The sequence below is a fragment of the Hemitrygon akajei genome, chromosome 7, assembly GCF_048418815.1.
Source record: "Hemitrygon akajei chromosome 7, sHemAka1.3, whole genome shotgun sequence".
Classification (NCBI taxonomy): domain Eukaryota; kingdom Metazoa; phylum Chordata; class Chondrichthyes; order Myliobatiformes; family Dasyatidae; genus Hemitrygon; species Hemitrygon akajei.
The window spans coordinates 158,057,899-158,080,299 of NC_133130.1; the positions used below are offsets into that span (position 1 = coordinate 158,057,899).

At 48.2% G+C, this 22,401-nt stretch overlaps 1 protein-coding gene across 2 annotated transcripts in view; it reads left to right on the plus strand.

The window, feature by feature from the left end:
- Nucleotides 1–22,401, plus strand: part of col5a1 (procollagen, type V, alpha 1) — a 298,663-nt gene that overhangs the window by 103,371 nt on the left and 172,891 nt on the right. For both annotated transcript variants that reach the window (XM_073052280.1, XM_073052279.1), the window contains exons 3-4: nt 12,519–12,732; nt 13,037–13,199. In XM_073052280.1, coding sequence (XP_072908381.1) covers nt 12,519–12,732; nt 13,037–13,199 — 377 coding nt within the window. The remainder of the gene's footprint in view (nt 1–12,518; nt 12,733–13,036; nt 13,200–22,401) is intronic.

Sequence of the window (22,401 nt, forward strand, 5' to 3'; positions counted from 1 at the left end):
TAAGTGCAGCAAATGAGTCACATCTCAAACTGCAAGGAGGAAAGTGGTGAGTTCATTCCTAATTCCACCACCTTGTCAGGTCCCAGAGGATCTATGTCAGCACAACGTCGTGGGCCTGTGCACCCACACCATGCTGCAAAGTTCGATGTTTCTCTGTTTTAAAGTTTGCCACTGTTTATAATCTCAATGGGCCCCTCACTTTGATTCCCATTATAGACAATGACAAAGATCAAAACCCTTTCGAAGTCATTTTCCCTGTACGGAATTCCAATTGATCAAGCCTAGTCCCATTGTACAAAATCTCCATGGATTGAATCCATTCTCATTCATTTTTCTTATTAACAATTTTTATGGATCAAACCACTTCCATCAACTCCAAGAAACAAAATCTGGAGTAATCCGACTCACTTTCACTAATTTATTACTTTTAGATCCAGTAAAGAAACCCCTTTTCCCTTCACTCCTATCACATAACTTCCCATGGTTGTTCCAGCTTCCTGTTCATATCTGTTAAATATACCTCTCTGTATCTAAGTCATGCTTTATCTGCCCCCGGAGTATTTGGAAGAGTGGAGAGGGAAGTGAATTCTGTATCTAACCCACTCCATTCTGCCCTGGGGATACTTGATGGAATCCTGTTCAGTGCGAAGTTTAAGGAAATGTTATTTTTATCTGAAGATTCATTGTTTAATTTTTTTTGCAAAATTCTTCTCTTGGCAGAAAACAAAGCATTGGGAAAAATCTTGGATGATTTAAATGTGACATTAAAGTTAAACAGAGCAGGGAATCTCGGAGCTCCCTTCTCTCTCTTTTTGTCAACAGCATATTCTGCGTGTCACTAACTTCTGCCCCTTGCAGGGCAGTACTAATTTTTGTGATAAAGACCATGAGCTGGAGGCTGGGAGAGGAAACGTCACTTGATAAGTAGGACAGTTCATACAAAATATCTCACATAACTACTTCAGTGGCTGGTGGGTGATAGATTTTGAGGGAGATTTCTCGGCATCCACAGTGTACAACTTCACCCCACCATCGTTTTTGCTTAGTAAGGTGGTCCTGCTGTGTGAGAGTGACCAATTTCCCCATGTATATTCTGTGATCAAGAACGGGGTTAAAGCGGAAACTGATTGAGAAGGAGGGAAAGATGGATGGAGAGACTACACGGCTGTAACATGGGTTATCAGAAGAGTGTTGAAATGGTTCCACATAAAAATTAGTTTATAAAACAAGAAATACATTTCCCTGGCATAGGTTATGGGGTAGGAATAGTGTCTATATATATGTTCAGATTAATAGGATGCAATCTGTTAGTATCCCAGGGATCAGTTCTCATTAATGACAAGGATAAAGGATAAAGGAGAAGAGAACTACATACCCTTGTTTGTGGGCTGGAGGCAATGAGAGAAACAGAAGTCAGAGATGGAGACAGAGAGCTGGGAATTTGGTTTAATGCTTCTTGTTTTTCTAAGTCTCCCTTTGAATACACCAGATGAGGGAATATAAACAGAAAAGCATTTTAAAGTTGCCATTGATTTTTTTTACCTAAATATTTATTCCTGAGTCATTTCTTAAGTCCGTAAACTGATTGGTCTATGTGGGTTTTTGTGTAAAGTATGTGAATAAGCAGACAATCCCATCACTTTGAGTAATGGCCTCTTAGAAAACTGACTTCACCTGGTTGTGGACAGAGTTGAACAGAGTCCAACACATGCCTGTAACACTAGTGTGGTTCTTCTCATGCTACACGAAGGTCCACGTTGGCATACTGGGGTTCAAGTTCAATTTTATTGTTATTCATCTGTATTCATGTGTACCGCCAAATGAAGCATTCCTCCGGACACAGTTTATTTAACTCATGCACAACGTGTGGAATAATAGTATCACAAATCAATGATCAAATAATGAAATATATTCCAGAAGACTGACAGTTAGCGCACAGTGCATTTACGGCACAATTCAGGAAGTAAACACTATAACACTAAAAGAAAGTCTGCAGTTGCTGGAGGTCCAAAGCAATGCACACAAAATGCTGGAGGAACTCAGCAGGTCAGGTAACATCTCTGGAAAAGAGTAAACAATTGACATTTCGGGTGGAGACCCTTAATCAGATTGAGTCCTGGCCTGCTGAGTTCCTCTGGCATTTTGTGTGTGGTTACTATAATGCCACTGGTACTTCATAAGTGATGAGACCTGAGTGGTGACAGGGAGTTCAGTAGCCTCATGGTCTGGAGGAAGAAGCTAATTCCCATCCTAATAGTCCTTGTCCATTTGCTACAATACGTCTTGCCTGATGGTGGGGGGGAGGTGGTCAAAGAGATTGTGCGATGGATGGCAGGGATCCTAGACAATGTTAAGGTCCTAGTGCTCCTGACAAATATCTTGGATGGGTGGAAGAGAGAAGCTGACATCCCCTCAGCTGTCCTCACGGTCCTTTGTAGGGTCTTGCTATCAAATGCCTTGTATTTCTGGTACCAGACATTGACGCAGCTGGTCAGGACATTCTCAACGGTGGTCGCATAAAAATTGGTTATAATGGGGGAGAGGGAAACTTGCTTGTCCCGATCTCCTAAGGAAGTGAAGACACTGCTGTGCTTTCTCGACTAAAGATAACTCACTCAAAAGGGTTCATTCTCCCTCACATACACAATCACAAAGTATTTATTGAACTTTAAAAATGATACAGATTCTGTCAGGCTTTTCAACTAAGCTCCGGTTCGATTTGGAAGGGAAATAAAGGGGACAGATCATCAGAAACTTCACTATCTCTTCACTTGCAAGGATATTAGCCATTTTAAAATAAATTTCTTTGCTCTCTATTTCAAGTATGCTGTCTAATTTATTTAACTTTACCTCATGCCCAAGTCATGCTGCGTCTGACCTGCTCACGTTTGGTAGGTCAGAATGGAGGAAACTGCATCTGTGCTCTCTCGTGGACCTCTAACCCAGATACTACCTGAGTCTTCACATCTGTAGATGAAGCTTGGTGTCTTTGATCACAGTCACAGAGGGGCATTATGAACACAGAAGGATCTCACAAAATCTATTGGGACAGGGAGCTGGATAAGTTAATATGAAGACTGAGCAAGGATTGGAAAGGCAAACAGTACATTGGTTTTCATTGTAAAAGGATTTAAATACAGGAGATCTTTCTTCAATTACACCGAACTTTTGTGAGAACTTATCTGGAATATTGTGTACAGGTCCTGTCTCCCTTCATACAGGAAGATATATTTGCAAATAGAGGGAATACACCAAAAGTTCAACAGATTGATTCCAGAGATGCCACAGACCTGTCATAACAGATTAGGCACACCAGGATCATACTCTGGTGTGATTAGAATGAGAGGCGATCTTATTGAAAGGTACAAATTTCTGAAAGGGTTTAAGGTTAATCTTTCCTGACTGGGGTGTCAAGAAACAAGGGTCACAGTCTCAATAACACAAGTCAGTCATTCAGGACTGAGATGAAAATAATATATACATTTATACAGAGGGCAGTGAATCTTCGTAATTCTCAGCTGTGAAGGCTAAGTTGTGGATTACATTCAAGACCAAGACTGACTGATCTTCAGTTATTAAGCTAACCGAGGGATATGAGGTTAGTGGGACAAAGTGTCGCTGAGCCGTGGTCTTATTGAATGGTTGAGCAGACATGAAGGGCTGAATGGCCTACCTCTGCTACCTCTCCCTCATTTTCTCACTTTTCTATGTACTGTGCCTATTCTGTGTGAATACCTCCTGACAGTGTCTGATACCTGTCCTGGGGATGTTTGATGCAATAGTGTAGAGGGAGCTTTACTCTGTGTCTAACCTGTTCTAGGAGGCTTTGATTGGATGATGTCAAGGGAGCTTTACTCTGTCTCCGACCTGTTCTAAGAGTGTTTGATGGGATGGTGTAGAGGAACTTCACTCTGTGTTTAACCTGAGATACGCTTGTGCTAGGAGTGTTGATGCGATAGCGCAGGCGCAGGGGTTCCCAACCTTGTTTATGCCATGGACCCCTACTGAAGTGTCCATGGCTCCCAGGATGGGAACCCCTGGTGTAGTGGGAGTGTTACTCTGTGTCTGACTTGTGCTGTGCCTGTTCTGGGAATGCTTTATGGAATGGTGTAGGATGAGTTCTATAATGTGCATAACTCATGTTAACCCTGCACCAGAGCGACTCAATAGGATAACGTAAAGGAAGTTTAGTTGTGTGTGTCTCACCTGCCCTGTTGCTGCTCTGGATGTGACAGGACAACATCGAGTGAACTTTACTCTGTATCTACCCTATTCTGGGAGTGTTGGAATCTTACAGAAAGAAAAATATTCTTTTCCTGAGCCCTTCCTAGAACATAAAATTCAGATGAGGTTCAGTTTAACAAAAAAATAAACAGTGAATAGCAGATGGAATTCTCAGTCAAACAGATTGGGTTTAACGTCACTTCGGGAAACCTTATGGGACTATCAAACTTGTTATTTCTTCTGTTTAGTGACATTCCTCAGAGGATATTATTTTTTTGGATGTACGGCATTGCTGAAGTAAAGCTGGCCAGCATTGATGGGGGTAGGGGGAGGAAAGGGGTGTAGATCGAGCCTGGCTGGCTTGATCTATGGGATTTAACTGAGTAGCTGAGAAATCACAGAAGCAAGCCAGAGCAAGTAACCTATGCATTTTTCTCCAGTCAGTGTCTCCGTGCTGTTCTTCCCAGCCCGGTCACCTGGAACTGATGCTTCCCTCCGGAGTGGCTGCTGAAACTGGCAGGATGCAGTCCTAATTAAAGCATGTGATCTACCTCCAACACCACGGACCACCTCTCTGGGTGCCCCGTCTCTCTGTGGGCCAGAAATGAGTCCCAAACTTTATGATACCTGATTGGATGATCCTTTGCCAAAAATAACCTTCTCAACCCCAACATTTTATAAAGCAATGATCAAAAACTGTTGAAAGAAAATGCTTTCTGTGGGAGCCCCTGCAATTTATCTCCTTTTCAATAGGACAAGACCTTTCAAATCCTGAAGACCTCAGGGGAATCTTAAAGAACTGGCAGCCCCCCTTCCCTGGCCTCTTGTGTTAGATCATTGGAAAACCAAGCTGATTGGTCTCGTTCTCCTGTTCGATGCCTTAAACCCTGCTGTTCATGAACTTGTTCAATCCTTCGTTGGGGGTTCTTTTGAAATTGCCCCTTACCACCATGTCATTTTAGAGAGAACACATTCTAATTCACAACAAAGCTTGACTTCTGTGCCTTAAGTTTCTGTCAATGAAGTGGCAGCAATATGGAATGTGGGCACCCTATATATGTCACAACAGAAAGTTGCCTGCCCAGTAAGCCCACAGAGCTTCCTTACAGAGCAATCTATTCAATTTCACTTCCCCACCCCTTCCCCTAAGGCCTGCAATTCATACTCACTAGAAGTCCTATCCAATTCTCTTTTGATTGTTTCCATCTCTATCAATCCATAAAGGAAACTAATTCCAGATCATCACCAGTCCCTCTGTAAAACATCTTTCTTCACATACCCACAGATGCTCCTTCACTTTAAATAGTGCTTCCTAGTTGTTAAACCATGCACAGTTGACTATGGCCTCTTTCTCTGTGCCCTGTCCCAAGCTGTTATGGTATTGTATCCCACTCGGAGACTATCAGTGGGTTGATGTGATGGTTTACCATGAGCTTCACGCAGGTGGTTTCACAGATACCGATGCCTGTAGAGGCGCCAGCAGTGATCAGGGCACGAATTACAGTCGAGGCTCCGGGGCCGGTACGTTTGCTGTCGTGGGATTGTCCCACTCCTGAAATGGAGAATAGCACCATCAGAGGGACAGTACCGAGGGAGTGTCACACTGTCGGAGGGCCAGTACTGAGAGAATGTCACACTGTCAGAGGGACAGTACCGAGGGAGTGTCACACTGTCGGAGGGACAGTACTGAGAGAATGTCACACTGTCAGAGGGACAGTACTGAGGGAGTGTCACACTGTCAGAGGGACAGTACTGAGAGAATGTCACACTGTCAGAGGGACGGTACTGAGGGAGTGTCACACTGTCAGAGGGATGGTACTGAGGGAGTGTCACACTGTCAGAGGGACAGTACTGAGGGAGTGTCACACTGTCAGAGGGACGGTACTGAGGGAGTGTCTCACTGTCAGAGGGACAGTACTGAGGGAGTCTCACACTGGGGGGGCAGTGTACCGTAGTACTGTGGCATCCCACACTGTCAGAGGAGCCACAGTAAAGACATCCTGCACAGTCAGTCAGCCAGTCCTGCCACACACATCCTGTCTCCCCATCCAAACCAATAAGCTTCAGAAGCTGGATAAGATGTTGGTGAGGCCTAATTGGGAGTACTGTATGCAGTTTTGGTCACCCACTGACAGGAAAAATGTAAATAAGGTTGAAAGAGTACAAAGAAAATTTACAAGAACGTTGCCAGGAATGGAGGACCTGAGTTCTGAGGGAAGATTGAATAGGTTAGGTCTTTATTCCTTGGAACGTGGAAGATTGATTGGAGATTTGATAGAGGCATACAAAATGATGAGGGGTATAGATAGGGTAAATGCAAGCAGGCATTTTTCCACTGTGGTTGGGTGGGACTACAACCAGAGATTAAGGGTGACAGGTGAAATGTTTAAGGCGATCATGAGGGGAAACTTCTTCACTGAGAGGGTCATGAGTGTTGGAACGAGTTGCCAGAGCAAGTGGTGCATGCGAGCTCAATTTCAACGCTAAAGAGATGTTTGGGTAGGTACCTGGATGGTAGGGGTATGGAGGGTCATGGTCCCGGTGCAGGTGGATAGCAGGAGGCAGCTTAAATGTTTCAGCACAGACTTGAGGGGCTGAATGGCCTGTTTCTGTGCTGTACTTTTTCTATGACTCTATAGGCTATTTGGAGGTACACTTCATTTAGCAACAGTGTTATGAAGGTGTGCAAGATAATTATCTCAGTTATTATTGAGGTGTATAAGATAATGAGAGGCATTGATCGTATGGATAGTCAGAGGCTTTTTCCCAAGGCTGAAATGGCTAACGTGAGGGGCATAGTTTTAAGGTGCTTGGAAGAAGGTACAGAGGAGATGTCAGGGGTAAGTTTTTTACGCAGAGAGTGGTGAGTACGTGGAATGGGCTGCCAGCGACGGTGGTGGAGGCGGAAATGATAGGTCTTTAAAAGACTTTTGGACAGGTGCATGGAGCTTAGAAAAATAGAGGGCTATGGGTAAAGCCTAGGTAGTTCTAAGGTAAGGACATGTTTGGCACAGCTTTGTGGGTCGAAGGGCCTGTGTTGTGCTGTAGGTTTTCAATGTTTCTATGTTATGAAGTTAAACCCCTGGTTCATGGACTCTCTCAGATTCTGTAGAAAAATTCACAAGGGCGGTCTGTTAAAAAGTGGAAATCTGCAGAAATAAACCAGAGTTAAGGGTCATAGGAGTAATTGGATGACTCTTTCAAAGAGAATGCACAAGCACTGTAGGCCAATTGGCTTTAGTTATATGCTGTAAGATTAAGCGAAATGCATTCAGAACGATGGTAGGGAGAGCAGGGCAGCAGTGGCGAAGGGAGTTCGGGTCCCAGTCCCAACCGGGCGACATGTTTTTCCCACCCCACTGGAAAATCACCAGGGCCTCATCCACGTCAGCAGAGGATCCAGCTAAAGAACAGTGGTGGGACTTGGCCCTGAGCCGTGAGAGTCTTGCGGAGTGAGCGATGAGCAGTTACACTGAACTAAACATGTCAGCAGCAGCAGCCAGCAGATAACGAGCAACAGGCGGCATTCCAGAAAGTTCATGAAATAATTAATAAAGAAAATGTCTCTCAGCTTGGGTAATGAGCAGGAGGCCTGAAGGCTTGTGGACAGGAAGTGACTAATCTGCTGGGGTTGCTGCATTTTATGGGGCGGTTGCCATGGTGACGGGCCTAGTTGCCTGTAAGAGTCCTGAAATGCAAGCTAAAGGGGAATCAGAAACCTGCCTTCAATTTACTGCTGATTTGCAATGAAGTGTAAGTGTTCTGCTGGGAATCGGCTATTCACAGCTAGAGGAACCAGGGGCTCAAGGACCTTAGGTGTGGAGGATTTGCCAAGTATTTTAATTCCAAATCATCATCACAATCTCTGAAATTGTCCCAAACGACCTCAGCATCATCAATTTTGCACATCTTATGAATTATGTCATAAGTTTTGAATAATTCCTGGCATCTCGTGAAGCATGACAGCATTTTGTTCTTGATCCCTCTGTACTGTCCCTCTGACGGCGTGACACTCCCTCAGTACCGTCCCACTGACAGTGCGACACTCCCTCAGTACTGTCCCTCTGACGGTGTGACACTCCCTCAGTACCGTCCCACTGACAGTGCGACACTCCCTCAGTACTGTCCCTCTGACGGCGTGACACTCCCTCAGTACCGTCCCACTGACAGTGCGACACTCCCTCAGTACTGTCCCTCTGATGGTGTGACACTCCCTCAGTACTGTCCCTCTGACAGTGTGACACTCCCTCAGTACCGTCCCACTGACAGTGCGACACTCCCTCAGTACTGTCCCTCTGACAGTGTGACACTCCCTCAGTACTGTCCCTCTGACGGCGTGACACTCCCTCAGTACTGTCCCTCTGATGGTGTGACACTCCCTCAGTACCGTCCCTCTGATGGTGTGACACTCCCTCAGTACCGTCCCTCTGACGGTGTGACACTCCCTCAGTACCGTCACTCTGACAGTGTGACACTCCCTCAGTACCGTCCCACTGACAGTGCGACACTCCCTCAGTACTGTCACTCTGACAGTGTGACACTCCCTCAGTACTGTCCCTCTGATGGCGTGACACTCCCTCAGTACTGTCCCTCTGACAGTGTGACACTCCCAAGGTACTGTCCCTCTGATGGTGTGACACTCTCTCAGTACCATCCCTCTGACGGTGTAACACTCCCTCAGTACCGTCCCTCTGATGGCGTGACACTCCCTCAGTACTGTCCCTCTGACAGGTCGGCACTCTCTCAGTACTGTCCCTCTGACAGTGTGACACTCCCTCAGTACTGTCCCTTTGACAGTGTGACACTCCCAAGGTACTGTCCCTCTGACGGTGTGACACTCCCTCAGTACCGTCCCTCTAACAGTGTGACACTCCCTCAGTACTGTCCCTCTGACAGTGTGACACTCCCTCAGTTCTGTCCCTCTGATGGTGCGACACTCCCTCAGTATTGTCCCTCTGACGGCGTGACACTCCCTCAGTACTGTCCCTCTGACGGTGCGGCACTCCCTCAGTACTGTCCCTCTGACGGTGAGACACTCCCTCGGTACTGTCCCTCTGACGGTGCGACACTCTCTCAGTACTGACCTCAGAATGTCCTTGTGGCATTGTTATGATCCATGTTAATCCTGTGATCAAGTTGATCTTGAGTTTCACAAATTGTACACGTGAATATCATAGTGGACATGTGCAGCCATTCATTAAGAGATGTCAGACATTTATCAGCAACAGAGGACGTTTTGTTCATCATCCCTGTCTGACAAGGGCCTGGTCTGGGAGCTATCTGCTGAGCTCTTCGTCAGGGATGGGCATATTCCCAGCTTCTGGCTGAGACTAAACAGGTGCTTTCAGTTGAATGTACAATGTGCATGCTTTCCAACAATAGGAAGAACTATCCAAATCCTTCTGCTGAACTGGCTATGTATCGCTGAAAACCTGCTCTTACTCCAGTCACCCTATCGGAAACACACTCCTCCCTTCCAAGGCCTATGCCCACTCAGTAATCAGTGGTACAGGCAGCAGCTGCTGAATGCAAAGCAGAACCCTTACTTTCTCGCACATCGCTCCTGTTACGTGCAGCCTGCAGTTTGTCTTGCTTCGAGGCACATGGCAGTTTGTTAATAGAGGTCAGTGGCGTTTTTTACTGAGGAAACCTCTGCCTTCCCTGGACACTGAGACTGAACCAGGGAGGCAGACAAGTCGGTAGCTTAGCTTGGTCTGAAGGGAGCGGAGCGTCTGGGTGAGAGACAGACGTATTTGGTGACGGAGGTCTCCTGAACCTGGGGGAGAAAGGGGAAGAAGTGCCAGCCCTTAAAAGTGGAGGAGGTGCCTCCCCCAGGTGCGGAGCTGACTCCTGTCACAGGTCTGCAGGGCAGACACCATCATCACCGCCTCAGGAGACCCTGGATGGGGGACCTACCATCTGTTGTAGCCTCTACCCAATTAACACTGAAAGCACGCGAGGAGCCCGGTTTCCCTGTGCTGCCGGCTTGGACATCACAGGTAAAGAGGCACGCATGGCTGACAAACATCAGGCTCTCCAAATGCAGCCCACTCCCACGTTCAGAGTGCTGGAGCCAGGGCAGGGTGCTGGAGGTGGTGCTGCCGGGAGCCCTGTGGGCGAGTAGAGCTGGTGAGAATTGTCACCTCACTGTGCTGAGAGCACCGCTCGGGTGTTGGAGGAGGGAGACTGGAGACCGTCATGAGATGACTGACAGAAGAGTGGCAGACAGTCTGCCGGAGGAACCCGGGGGATCGAGCAGTGTCTGCGGGTGAAGAGGAATTGTTGATGCTTTGGGGCAAAGTCGTGCCTGGACTGGACAAGTGATTTATGCAATACCAGTATTTATCATCTCTGTCTCGGCCCTGGCCATGCTGACGGGCTGATCTCTGCTTGGTCCATAATCCCTCGTATAACTGGGTCCTGGAGCCAAACATTCCTTACCTTTGGTGTGGTGGTGAGATCTGGGCACTTTTTTGTCAGTCTGTTGCTGAGTCTGGCCAAAGTGTCCATTCGCCTGTCCAGGAATCAGAGTACATGTGGGGTCCGTCCGTTTGATCTCCTGACCACTCTCCAAGGTTTTCAGTACTCCCTGGGAAGGGAGCATCCATTCTGCCCCAGATTATTTGAGTGCCTTCCTCACCACATTCTACAGAGGATGTGTCGAGAGCATCCTGAGCAGCTGCATCACTGCCTGGTTTGGGAATTGCACCGTCTCGGATCGCAAGACCCTGCAGCGGATAGTGAGGTCAGCTGAGAAGATCATCGGGGTCTCTCTTCCTCCATTACAGACATTTACACCACACACTACACTCATAAGGCTAACAGCATTATGAAGGACCCCACGCACCCCTCATACAAACTCTTCTCCCTCCTGCCATCTGGCAAAAGGCTCCGAAGCATTCGGGCTCTTACAACCAGACTATGTAGCGGTTTCTTCCCCCACGCCATCAGACTCCTCAATACTTAGAGTCTAGACTGACATCTACATAATTTATTATTATATTGTAATTTGTCCTCTACTGTGCCTATTGTCTTGTTTATTAATTATTGTACTGCCCTGCACTGTTTTGTGCACTTTATGTAGTCCTGTGCAGGTCCGTAGTCTAGTGCAGTTTTTATGTTGTTTTACGTAGTCTAGTGTAGCCTTGTGCTGTCTCACATAGTCTAGTGTAGTTTTGTGTTGTTTCATGTAGCACCAGGGTCCTGGAGGAATGTTGTTTCATTTTTACTATGTACTGTACCAGCAGTTTATGGTCGAAATGACAATAAACTTGACTTGAACCAGTGATCTGATGGGCATCTTGGACAAAGTGGGCAATAATTTATTACTTTGTGGTTTTAGTAAAATAAATGTGGTGCAGAGTAGAGCTTTCATTACTGCCAGGGTAAAGTGAATAAGACCAGTCTAAGGGCAGCGATGTTCGCTGAGTGTATCCTTCCACACTGTCCCGCCAAGAAGCCCCAAGGAGATACAGGCAGCTTAGGTACATGCAGTGGGGAAGCATGGCCCTCTGTTGGTTGGGTATTGCGTCTTAGCTGTCTATGTGATACGTAGGTCAGCAGGCAAACCAGGGCAGTACAATATGGAGTGCAAGCTGTTGCCCATGCGTCAGGCTCCCCCTGCCCACGCAACTGCTGGATCCAAAGGAACGGCAGAGGCCAATACGGTTTGACACCAGCGGCATCGCTGGAGCTGCCGGTCAGCGTAGAACTCAACATTGGACTGCCTTGGGGACTCCAGCTCTGGGCTTCTGCCCTCAGGGTTCACTCCCGAGGTCTTCCCCATGAGTAGGTATAACCACAGGGCAGCGGAGGTTTGAGATCAGAGCTTGCCTTCTCCCAGATGAGCTGCCAGCCACATCTGATGTGTCCATCTGCGTGAAGCGATTGGTCTTAAGGTGCCAGTAACCCGTCCTTTCCCCTTCTGTCAGTAGAAATGGTTCTTTGGGGCTTAGTAGCTAAGCCGCACATGATGGTCAGGAGCTGCACTTGGTTGTCGAGTCAAGTCAAGTTTATTGTCATTTAACTATATACATATATAACCATATAATGTATATAGAAATGAGACATCTCTCCAAACCAGGGTGTAAAACATCGTCGTATACATAGAGACTATTTGAGATGTACGCCATAGGGAGCTTTCAATAGGTAGTGGGAGCTTATCCCCACTACCAGCTATAACAACCTTTGAATATTCCTCTCTGTAACTTTGATCTTGGTATAACAATCATTTGGGCGGGTGGGCTTGGTTTCATTTTTAGCAACTCACGCTCCTTCTCCTTTCTCCAAACCAGACACGCCATTCCCCGAGGATTTCTCCATCCTGATGACGGTGCGATCCCTGAAAGGGAGAAGTGCATTCCTGCTGTCCATTTACAACGAGCAGGGCATCCAGCAGCTGGGCGTGGAAATTGCACGCAGCCCTGTGTTCCTCTACGAAGACCAGACTGGGAAGCCGAGCCCTGAGGAATATCCCATCTTCAGTGGAGTCAACTTGTCTGATGGGAAGTAGGTATCCCTTTGCTTCCGGCTCTCGGGTCGAATATTCCCACATCGTGATAGCGATATCCAGTTTGGGAGTGGAAAACAATGGTCCATGGGGGAAATCTGATCTCTCTCCTTGCATCGACGTCCCATCTATACTCGGTGCACGGTCAGGGTGATAGATGCTCACCGAATGGTGGAGTAATGCTTCCACTGTAACCCCTAGTCTGAGTTCTGGTATGAGCTGGCCTGGTTGCCCGCCTGGGCAGGGGCCAGGCGTTTCAGGGTATTTCGCTGCTGAGTGTGGGTTGTCTCTGTGTCCTGGCAGGTGGCATCGAATCGCAATCAGCGTTCACAAGAAGACCGCCACGATGATCGTGGACTGCAAGAAGAAGTTCACAAAGACGTTAAACAGGAGCAAGCAGCCGGAGATTGACACAAATGGCATTGTGGTGTTCGGCACGAGGATACTGGATGAAGATGTCTTCGAGGTAAGGCTGGGCAACCAAACTAGGGATCTATTTGGCTGGGCTCTACATCGCACGAACAGAGCCATGAACCTTGTTGCATCTTCCAGAGAGAGGAGCATGATTTTAATGCAATGTCTTTACATAGCATATTCAAGGAGGGCCCATCCAGGCTTATTGATGTGATTCTGGGGATGCCAGATGCATGGAGGAACTGAAGAGGGCTACAGTTGGTTTCCTAAGTGGAGAGAACCATTAAGGTGATACAGATTCCAGCAGCAGGAGGAATGGTAACTAGAGGGTGGCTGAGGAGGTAGTGGGGAAGTATCATCACACAGTGAGTTGTTCTGAGCCAGAATATGCAGTGGAAGTGGGTTCACCAGAAACAGGTTTACTATCAAAACACAAGAGACTCCGCAGAGGCAACTTTATCCCTTTCCGTAGATTTGCGTGTGTTGCTCAGGTTTATGATCGCTGTGTGCTATATGACATGAAATGATTTGAAGCATTACAGTGCAAAGATAAACATTACAATACATTAGAAAACAAGTAAGGAGTGCAGTCAAAAGGAACAATGAGGAAGTGTTCAGGGGTTCAGGATCCATTCAGAAATCGGATGACGCAGGGGAAGAAGCCACTCCTGAATCGTTGAGTGCGTGTCTTCAGGCTCCTGTACATCCTCTTTGAAGGTAGCAATGAGAAGAGAGCATGCCCCGAATGGTGAGGGTCCTTAATAAAGGACGCTGCCTTGTTGAGGCACTGCCCCTTGAAGATGTCCTCAACAGTGGATAAGGCTTAATAAGGATCATCCTCCTTGGAAGAGGGAATTGGATAAATACTTGAAAAAAACTGCTGGAGTTTCTAGGATTAATTAAGGAGTAATGAGGCAAGAGCACAGACTGATGGGAAAGATGGAGTAAGCTCCTCAGTGATGTGTTACATTATTTAGTGACAGGTATCAGAGGTGTCCTTGGGAGATTCTAGCCCAGGAATCATGTCTGCAAAACATTTTGCCACATCAGAATGAAGTACTTTGGGTGTAGGCACTGCTCAAGACTTCAGCATGCATTTGGATCGCATGTTGTTAAATGAATTAAAGGCCAAGTCAGTATCCTACCCACCTGATCCATCTGACAGCACAAGCTGTCTTGGTCTGGGAAGGAGGGGGGCAGAAAAGTGTTCTCCCACTCCGCCTCGTACGGGAGTGTGCGATGCTTCACCACGCCAGCGTCTCATACACTAGCAAGCCAAATGAATCCAGTGGGACCATCAGGATTAATCTCTTTGTCCGGAGAGTTTCACCACGCTTGCTTTTGTGACGGGTATCGGAGGTGTCCATTGCTTTTGGCACATTGGCCTATTGGCTTTCATCAATCCAAGTACTGAGTACAGAAGGTGGAATGTCATGTTGAAGTTGTGTAAGGCATTGGTGAGGCCTAATTCAGAGTATTATGTGCTGTTTTGATCACCTGCCTACTGGGAAGATGTAAATAAGGTTGAAAGAATACAAAGAAAACTTAACAAGGATATAACTGGGACTGGAGCTAGCGCAAGTGGTACATGCGAGCTTGATTTCAACGTTTAAGAGAAGTTTGGACAGAAACATGTTTGGTAGGTGTATGGAGGGCTATGGTCTTGTTGCAGGTTGATGGGAGTGGGCAGTTTAAATGGTGTTGGTATGGACTAGATGGGCTGAAGGGCCTGTTTCTTTGCTGTACTTTTCTGTGACTCTATGAAATAGACTAGTGAATCTGTAAATGCATTTAATATTTGTACCAAAGGAGGGAATGGGATAGAAGGCACTGCAGATAAGGTGGAAGGAGGTCAGAATGGGCTGTTAATGGTCCGAGTACCTGTTTCTGGGCTGTCAGGTGATTCTGTGCATGGTCTTGTTTATTACCTTCTTCCTCCGAATGAAGAAGTTTCCCCTCATGCTCCCCTTTATCTTCTCACCTTTCATCCTTAACCCATGACCTCTGGTTGCAGTCCCGCCAGACCTCAGTGGAAAAAGCCTGCTTGCATTTACCCTATCTACACCATTCATAATTTGTATCCCTGAGTTGGAGGGGTACCTTCCAGATTCTATGTATTGGATCAGGACCCAGCAGTGAGAAAGGAATGGGACCCTGTGGTTGAGGTGAACGAGTGTGTGCAACGGGCTGAGGGGGAAACAGACACAGAAGTTGAAGGGTAGAGTCGGTGCCAGAACGTAGTTCAGTGATCTGATTCCACATCGTCCATGGGACTCAAGGTTCTCATGAAGGATGATCAAGACCCATCATTGCAGTCATCGCGCATGGTGCTCAGACCTGGGACTGGTGCTTGATGATCACACGGTAAATTAACCTGAAACTGGAGTGTTTTTGAAAGACTTTGAAAGAAGTTGGGATCCAGGTGTTAGCCAATAGCTGTCTCGTCTCATGGAGCTGTACAAGTCAATTGGTGATTGCTTCACCTGTCCCATTAATTGGCGGAACTAGGATCCAGAGCTCACTCTGAGATCGACACTTTCTCACACTGAGATCCTTGTCTCTACCTTACCCCGTTCAGCAGGCTGAAAACACATTGGAGACAACGTTGTTTTGATGAGCAATCCTTGCTTAGTGGAGGAAATACAGCAGCTGATCAGCGCATAGCAAGATGTTCACACAAAAGGTGTAATATTTGAGTGTCAGTTTTAGTGATGGTGATTGAACGTTGAAGCAAACAGTTTTGCACTTCAAATAATGTGAATTTGGGAGGATAAACAGAACCTCAGTTTTATTTCTCATCTAAGCATGACACCTGCAACAGCATTCCCTTATTGCCCCTCTGACATAGCGTCACTCCCTCATTGTCTCTCTGAGAGAGTGTCACTCCCTCATTGCCCCTCTGACGGTGTGACACTCCCTCAGTACTGTCCCTCTGACAGTGTGACACTCTCTCAGTACCGTCCCTCTGACAGTGTGACACTCCCTCAGTACTGTCCCTCTGACGGTGCGACACTCTCTCAGTACCGTCCCTCTGACGGTGTGACACTCCCTCAGTACTGTCCCTCTGACAGTGTGACACTCCCTCAGTACCGTCCCTCTGACGGTGTGACACTCCCTCAGTACTGTCCCTCTGACAGTGTGACACTCCCTCAGTACTGTCCCTCTGACAGAGCATCACTCCCTCATTGTCTCTCTGAGAGAGTGTCACTCCCATATTGCCCCTCTGACAGTGTGACACTCCCTCAGTACTGTCCCTCTGACAGTGTGACACTCCCTCAGTACCGTCCCACTGACAGTGTGACACTCCCTCGGTACTGTCCCTCAGACAGTGTGACACTCCCTCAGTACTGTCCCTCTGACGGTGTGACACTCCCTCGGTACCGTCCCTCTGACAGTGTGACACTCCCTCAGTACCGTCCCTCTGACAGTGTGACACCCCCTCGGTACTGTCCCTCAGACAGTGTGACACTCCCTCAGTACTGTCCCTCTGACGGTGCGGCACTCCCTCGGTACCGTCCCTCTGACGGTGCGACACCCCCTCGGTACCGTCCCTCTGACGGTGTGACACCCCCTCAATACTCTCCCTCTGACAGCGTGACACTCCCTCAGTACTGCCCCTCTGACGGCGTGACACTCCCTCAGTACCGTCCCTCTGACAGTGTGACACTCCCTCAGTACCGTCCCTCTGACGGTGAGACACTCCCTCAGTACCGTCCCTCTGACGGTGTGACACTCCCTCAGTACCATCCGTCTGACAGTGTGACACTCCCTCAGTACTCTCCCTCTGACAGTGTGACACTCCCTCAGTACTGCCCCTCTGACAGTGTGACACTCCCTCAGTACTGTCCCTCTGACGGCGTGACACTCCCTCAGTACTGTCCCTCTGACAGTGTGACACCCCCTCAGTACTGTCCCTCCGACGGTGTGACACTCCCTCAGTACTGTCACTCTGACAGTGTGACACTCCCTCAGTACTGTCCCTCCGACAGTGTGACACTCCTTCAGTACTCTCCCTCCGACAGTGTGACACTCCCTCAGTACTCTCCCTCTGACAGCGTGACACTCCCTCAGTACTGCCCCTCTGACGGCGTGACACTCCCTCAGTACTGTCCCTCTGACAGTGTGACACTCCCTCAGTACCGTCCCTCTGACGGTGTGACACTCCCTCAGTACTGCCCCTCTGACAGTGTGACACTCCCTCAGTACTGTCCCTCTGACGGTGTGACACTCCCTCAGTACCGTCCCTCTGACGGCGTGACACTCCCTCAGTACCGTCCCTCTGACGGTGTGACACTCCCTCAGTACTGCCCCTCTGACAGTGTGACACTCCCTCAGTACTGTCCCTCTGACAGTGTGACACCCCCTCAGTACCATCCGTCTGACAGTGTGACACTCCCTCAGTACTCTCCCTCTGACAGTGTGACACTCCCTCAGTACTGCCCCTCTGACGGCGTGACACTCCCTCAGTACTGCCCCTCTGACGGCGTGACACTCCCTCAGTACTGTCCCTCTGACAGTGTGACACCCCCTCAGTACCATCCGTCTGACAGTGTGACACTCCCTCAGTACTCTCCCTCTGACAGTGTGACACTCCCTCAGTACTGCCCCTCTGACGGCGTGACACTCCCTCAGTACTGCCCCTCTGACAGTGTGACACCCCCTCAGTACTGCCCCTCTGACGGCGTGACACCCCCTCAGTACTGTCCCTCTGATGGTGTGACACTCTCTCAGTACTGTCCCTCTGATGGTGTGGCACTCCCTCAGTACTGTCCCTCTGACAGTGTGACACTCCCTCGGTACCCGCCCCTCTGACAGTGTGACAGTCCCTCAGTACTGCCCCTCTGACGGCGTGACACTCCCTCAGTACTGTCCCTCTGACAGTGTGACACCCCCTCAGTACCATCCATCTGACAATGTGACACTCCCTCAGTACTGTCCCTCTGACAGTGTGACACTCCCTCAGTACTGTCCCTCTGACAGTGTGACACTCCCTCAGTACCGTCCCTCTGACAGTGTGACACTCCCTCAGTGCTGTCCCTCTGACAGTGTGACACTCCCTCAGTACTCTCCCTCTGACAGTGTGACACTCCCTCAGTACCGTCCCTCTGACAGTGTGACACTCCCTCAGTGCTGTCCCTCTGATGGTGTGACACTCCCTCAGTACCGTCCCTCTGACAGGACGCAGAGCTAGCCTGAGAAGTGGCAATTGGAGTTCAATCCAAGCAAGTGTTAAGTGATAAAGGCGAGAAACTCTGCAGATGCTGGAAGTCCACAGCTCAGCAGGTCAGGCAGCGTCTGTGGAAATGAAGAGAAAGCTGATATTTCGGGGCCAAGACCCTTTTTTAGGACTGAGAAGGAGGAGGGAAGACACAAGAATCAAAAGGTAGGGGGAGGGTATGGAGGCTAGCTCGGAGGTGATGGTGAAGTTAGGTGGATGGGAAAGATCAAGGGTTGGAGAAGAAGGAATCTGATAGGAGAGGAGAGTGGACCGTAGGAGAAAGGGAAGGAGGAGGGGACCTGGGGTGAAGTAATAGGTGAGAAGAAGAGTGGGGATTAGAGGAATGCGGTTATTTTTTTACAGGAAGGAGAAATTGATATTCAAGCCATCAGGTTGGAGGCTACCCAGACAGAATATAAGGTGTTGCTCCTCCACCCTGAGGTTGACCTCATCTTGGCATGAGAGGAGACTGTGGACTGACTCGTTGGAATGGGGATGGGAATTAAACTATTTATCCACCGGGGAGGTGGTGCAGAGTTGCTTAACGAAGCGGCCCCCGGTTTACGACAGGTCATCATTTACTTTGAAAGGTTGAACTTGAGGGCAGAGGACAAGGTTACTGGCAGGTTTCTCAGCAGTGTGGAGGGACAGAGGGATCTTGGGACCGAGTCCATCAATCCCTCAAAGTTGCCGCACTAGTTGATAGGGTGGTTCAGAGGGCCTATGGCGTGTTGGACTTCGTTAGCTGGTGGATCGAGTTCAAGAGCTGTGAGGTAATGTTGCAGCTCTATAAAACTGTGGTCAGACCACATTCAGAGCTTTGTGTTCAGCTGTGGTCGCCTCGTTGTAAAAAGGATGTGGAAGCTTTGGCGAGGATAGGGAGGAGATTTACTGGGATGCTGCCTGGATTAGAGAACATGTCTTATGAGGAAAGGTTGAGCAGACTAGGGCTTTTCTCTTTGGTACAAAGGAGGGTCAGAGGTGTCTTGACAGAGATGCATAAGATGATAAGGTCAGTGCCTTTTCCCCAGGGCGGTCATGGTTAACACAGGAGGTAATACTTTTAAAGTGATTGGAGGGAAGTACGGGGGGGATGTCAGAGGTAGGTTTCTATACATAGACAGCGGTGAGGTGCATTAAGGACTGTTAGGAGACTAAGGTAAGCCCACGGATGAAAGAGGAGTGGAGGGCTGTGTGGAAGGGATGGGTTAGATCGATGTTGGAGCAGGTTAAGATGCTGATACAACATGGCTTGTCAAAAATACTGTCGCATGTTCTACGTTCCTCCCTCGATGAGGGAGGGTGCAGGGGCTGGGGAGACAGAGAGAGCGAAGGGGACAGAGAGGTAAAGAGAAGAAAGATAAAAGAGTATGGAGAGAAATGGTGAAAGACAACAGTGCAGAGAGAGTCAGGCCAGAAAGAGAGAGACTGCTGTAGCCTCCAACCTGATGACATGAACATTGATTTCTCAATCTACCGGTAATTGCCCCCTCCCACTCACAATTCCCCATTCCTATTTCCCTCACACACCTTCTCTTCTTACCTGCCCATCACTTCGCCTTCCCTTTCTTCCATAGTCTTCTGTCCTTTCCTATCAGATTCCCAATTCTCCAGCCCTTTATCTCTTTCACCAGTCAACTTCCCAGCTCTTTACTTCACCACTCTCCCTCTCTGGGTTTCACCTATCTCCTACTACCTGGTATTTCTTCCTCCCCTCCCCCCACCTTTTCACCCTGACTTCTCATCGTGTTCTCTCCAGTCCTGATGAAGGGTCTCAGCCTGAAGCGTCGACTGTTTACTCTTCTCTGTAAATGTTGCTCGGCCTGCTGAGTTCCTGCAGCATTTTGTGAGTGCGGTACAAATGGAGGGAGGCCAGAGCGAGAGAGAGAGAGAGAGACAGAGAAAGGAGTGAAGAGACAGACAGACACATAGAGGCGTTCACCTGTGTGCATGCAGTGTTAAGAATAGAGAGAAAGAAAAAGATCAGAGAGACGGACGGAAACTGAGACGCTGAAGAGGAGGGGATGGCAGACAAGAAAGAATGAAGCAGAGGGAAAGAGGGGGAGACAGGCTAATGGGAGAGAAATAGAGAGAGGGAGGGAAAGTCACTCAGGAGAATTTTGGGTATACTCTAATGTACAGTACAGCCAGCTGGTTCGCAAGGGTCTGTGGGGAAACATGCAATTGATTACATATGGCCGTATGTCTTTGACTACCTTTCAGAGAGTGCATTTTCTCAGTGTGCAGCGTGCTGTTAGTTGTTATGGCAATGTTGTAGTTTTAAATAATCTGGAGAGTGTATTTATAGTTCTTCTGAGAGTATTAGTTCCCTTTATAAGAATTAATTACTGAGTTCCAACCCCACTCAATGGGCTTCTGATGCTCTACTGAGAGTGCTAACTCTTTCTGACAGGAGTTCAGTTCTGTGCTCCTACAACTCATTTGGTTGTGAAATGAGATTCTCTCTGGCCTGCCATTGCCTCGAGTCTGCAGCTGAAGGAATTATGCTGGCCTGCGTTCTTTTTCTGTATTTTTCTCCCAAGCTTTGATGTCAGGGAGGCTGGACCAAGTTCCCAGGCTGTTCGCTGAGCTCTCAGCAGAGAAATCCAAGCTGATAACTTTGCGAATGTGCAGGATTTCTGCAGAAAACTGTGTAGCTGCGGGTGGAGAACTCTCGATGTGGCGTGGGGTCCCATCTGCTTGTGGGTACGACCATAAATCTATCGAGTATCTTGGGCTTACTCCGCCTTTGCACCTGTTCCACCCCCAACACCCGATTCAAGACCAGCTAGAACAGATTTGGAGTCTGTTCTGATCAGGGCAGCACACTGGTGCAGGTAGCAAATCTGTTGCCTCTCTGCTCCAGTCTTTTGAACTCTAGCGCTGTCTATGCGGAGTTCTCGTGATTTCTCTGTGTCTGTGTGGATTTCGTCTGGGAGCTCCAGTTTCCTCACTTGTCACAAGGACATGCAGGTTGGTAGTTTAATTGGTGGCTGTAAATTGCCTTTAGTGTGTCGATGAGTACAAGAATCTAGGTGTCCTTGACAGGAATATGGATAGGATTAAGCAGAATTAAAGGGTGCTAGGTAGTTGTCACTTGTTTCTTTGTACGACTATATCGTTTGGTAGTTGTAATTTTTGACTAGATGGTGCCAGTGACCAACAGCGGCATCCTGCAGACAGATCACGGAACTACTAAATACTCTTCTTCTTTTAAATACACTTCTCCTGAACTGTGATCTCCATTTTAAGGATGTATTTTAAGGTCGAGAGCAGGATGTGCTGGAGCGGCCAGCACTCCCCAACGGCGGAATGCGAACCTGTGGTCGGCCCCATTACTCCGACTGATTAAAGCAGGGGTGTCAAACTCATTTTAGGTCACGGGCCGGATTGAGCAAAATGCAGCTTCATGCGGGCCGGATCAGTCGGACGCGTGCGAACGCAGCTTTCGTTGCCTCTGTTTTTTCAGCCTGCTCTCATGTATCTCAGTCTCTGCTGTAACTACAAAGTGTTTCACTTTACAAATTCCGTTTCTCATGAAGAAGACTGCCGAGCAAGACTGCCGAATAAACACTAAAAACCCTGAAAACCTGGTACCTGAATAAACTCAGCATTAGCCATATCATACGCCACAGGCGCTTCGATTACTGGGGCCAGCTTTAATAGTAATTAGATATTATCTCGCGGGCCAAAGATAATTCCACCGCGGGCCGGATTTGGCCCGCGGGCCTTGAGTTTGACATATATGGATTAAAGCCTCGAGCGAGATTAAGAGTGGAAAGGACGAGAGCGGAAAACGAGCAGGTGTTCAGCGCTGTCTGCCTGGTCTCCATCTTGTGCTGCCGGCAGAAGGTGCAAGGGTCTTGGGGCCCGGGATGCAAGATTCAATTGCCTCAGCAGCTGGCGGTGTTTGATGTTTAATGTCCTCGGCCCTAAACCTGCCCAGCGGCTGTAGGCACACTTCTGGGGACTCTGCAGTTCACACTCTGTTGGTTTTTGTTTACACCTTTTCACTCTTTGTGTGATTTGATCGAGG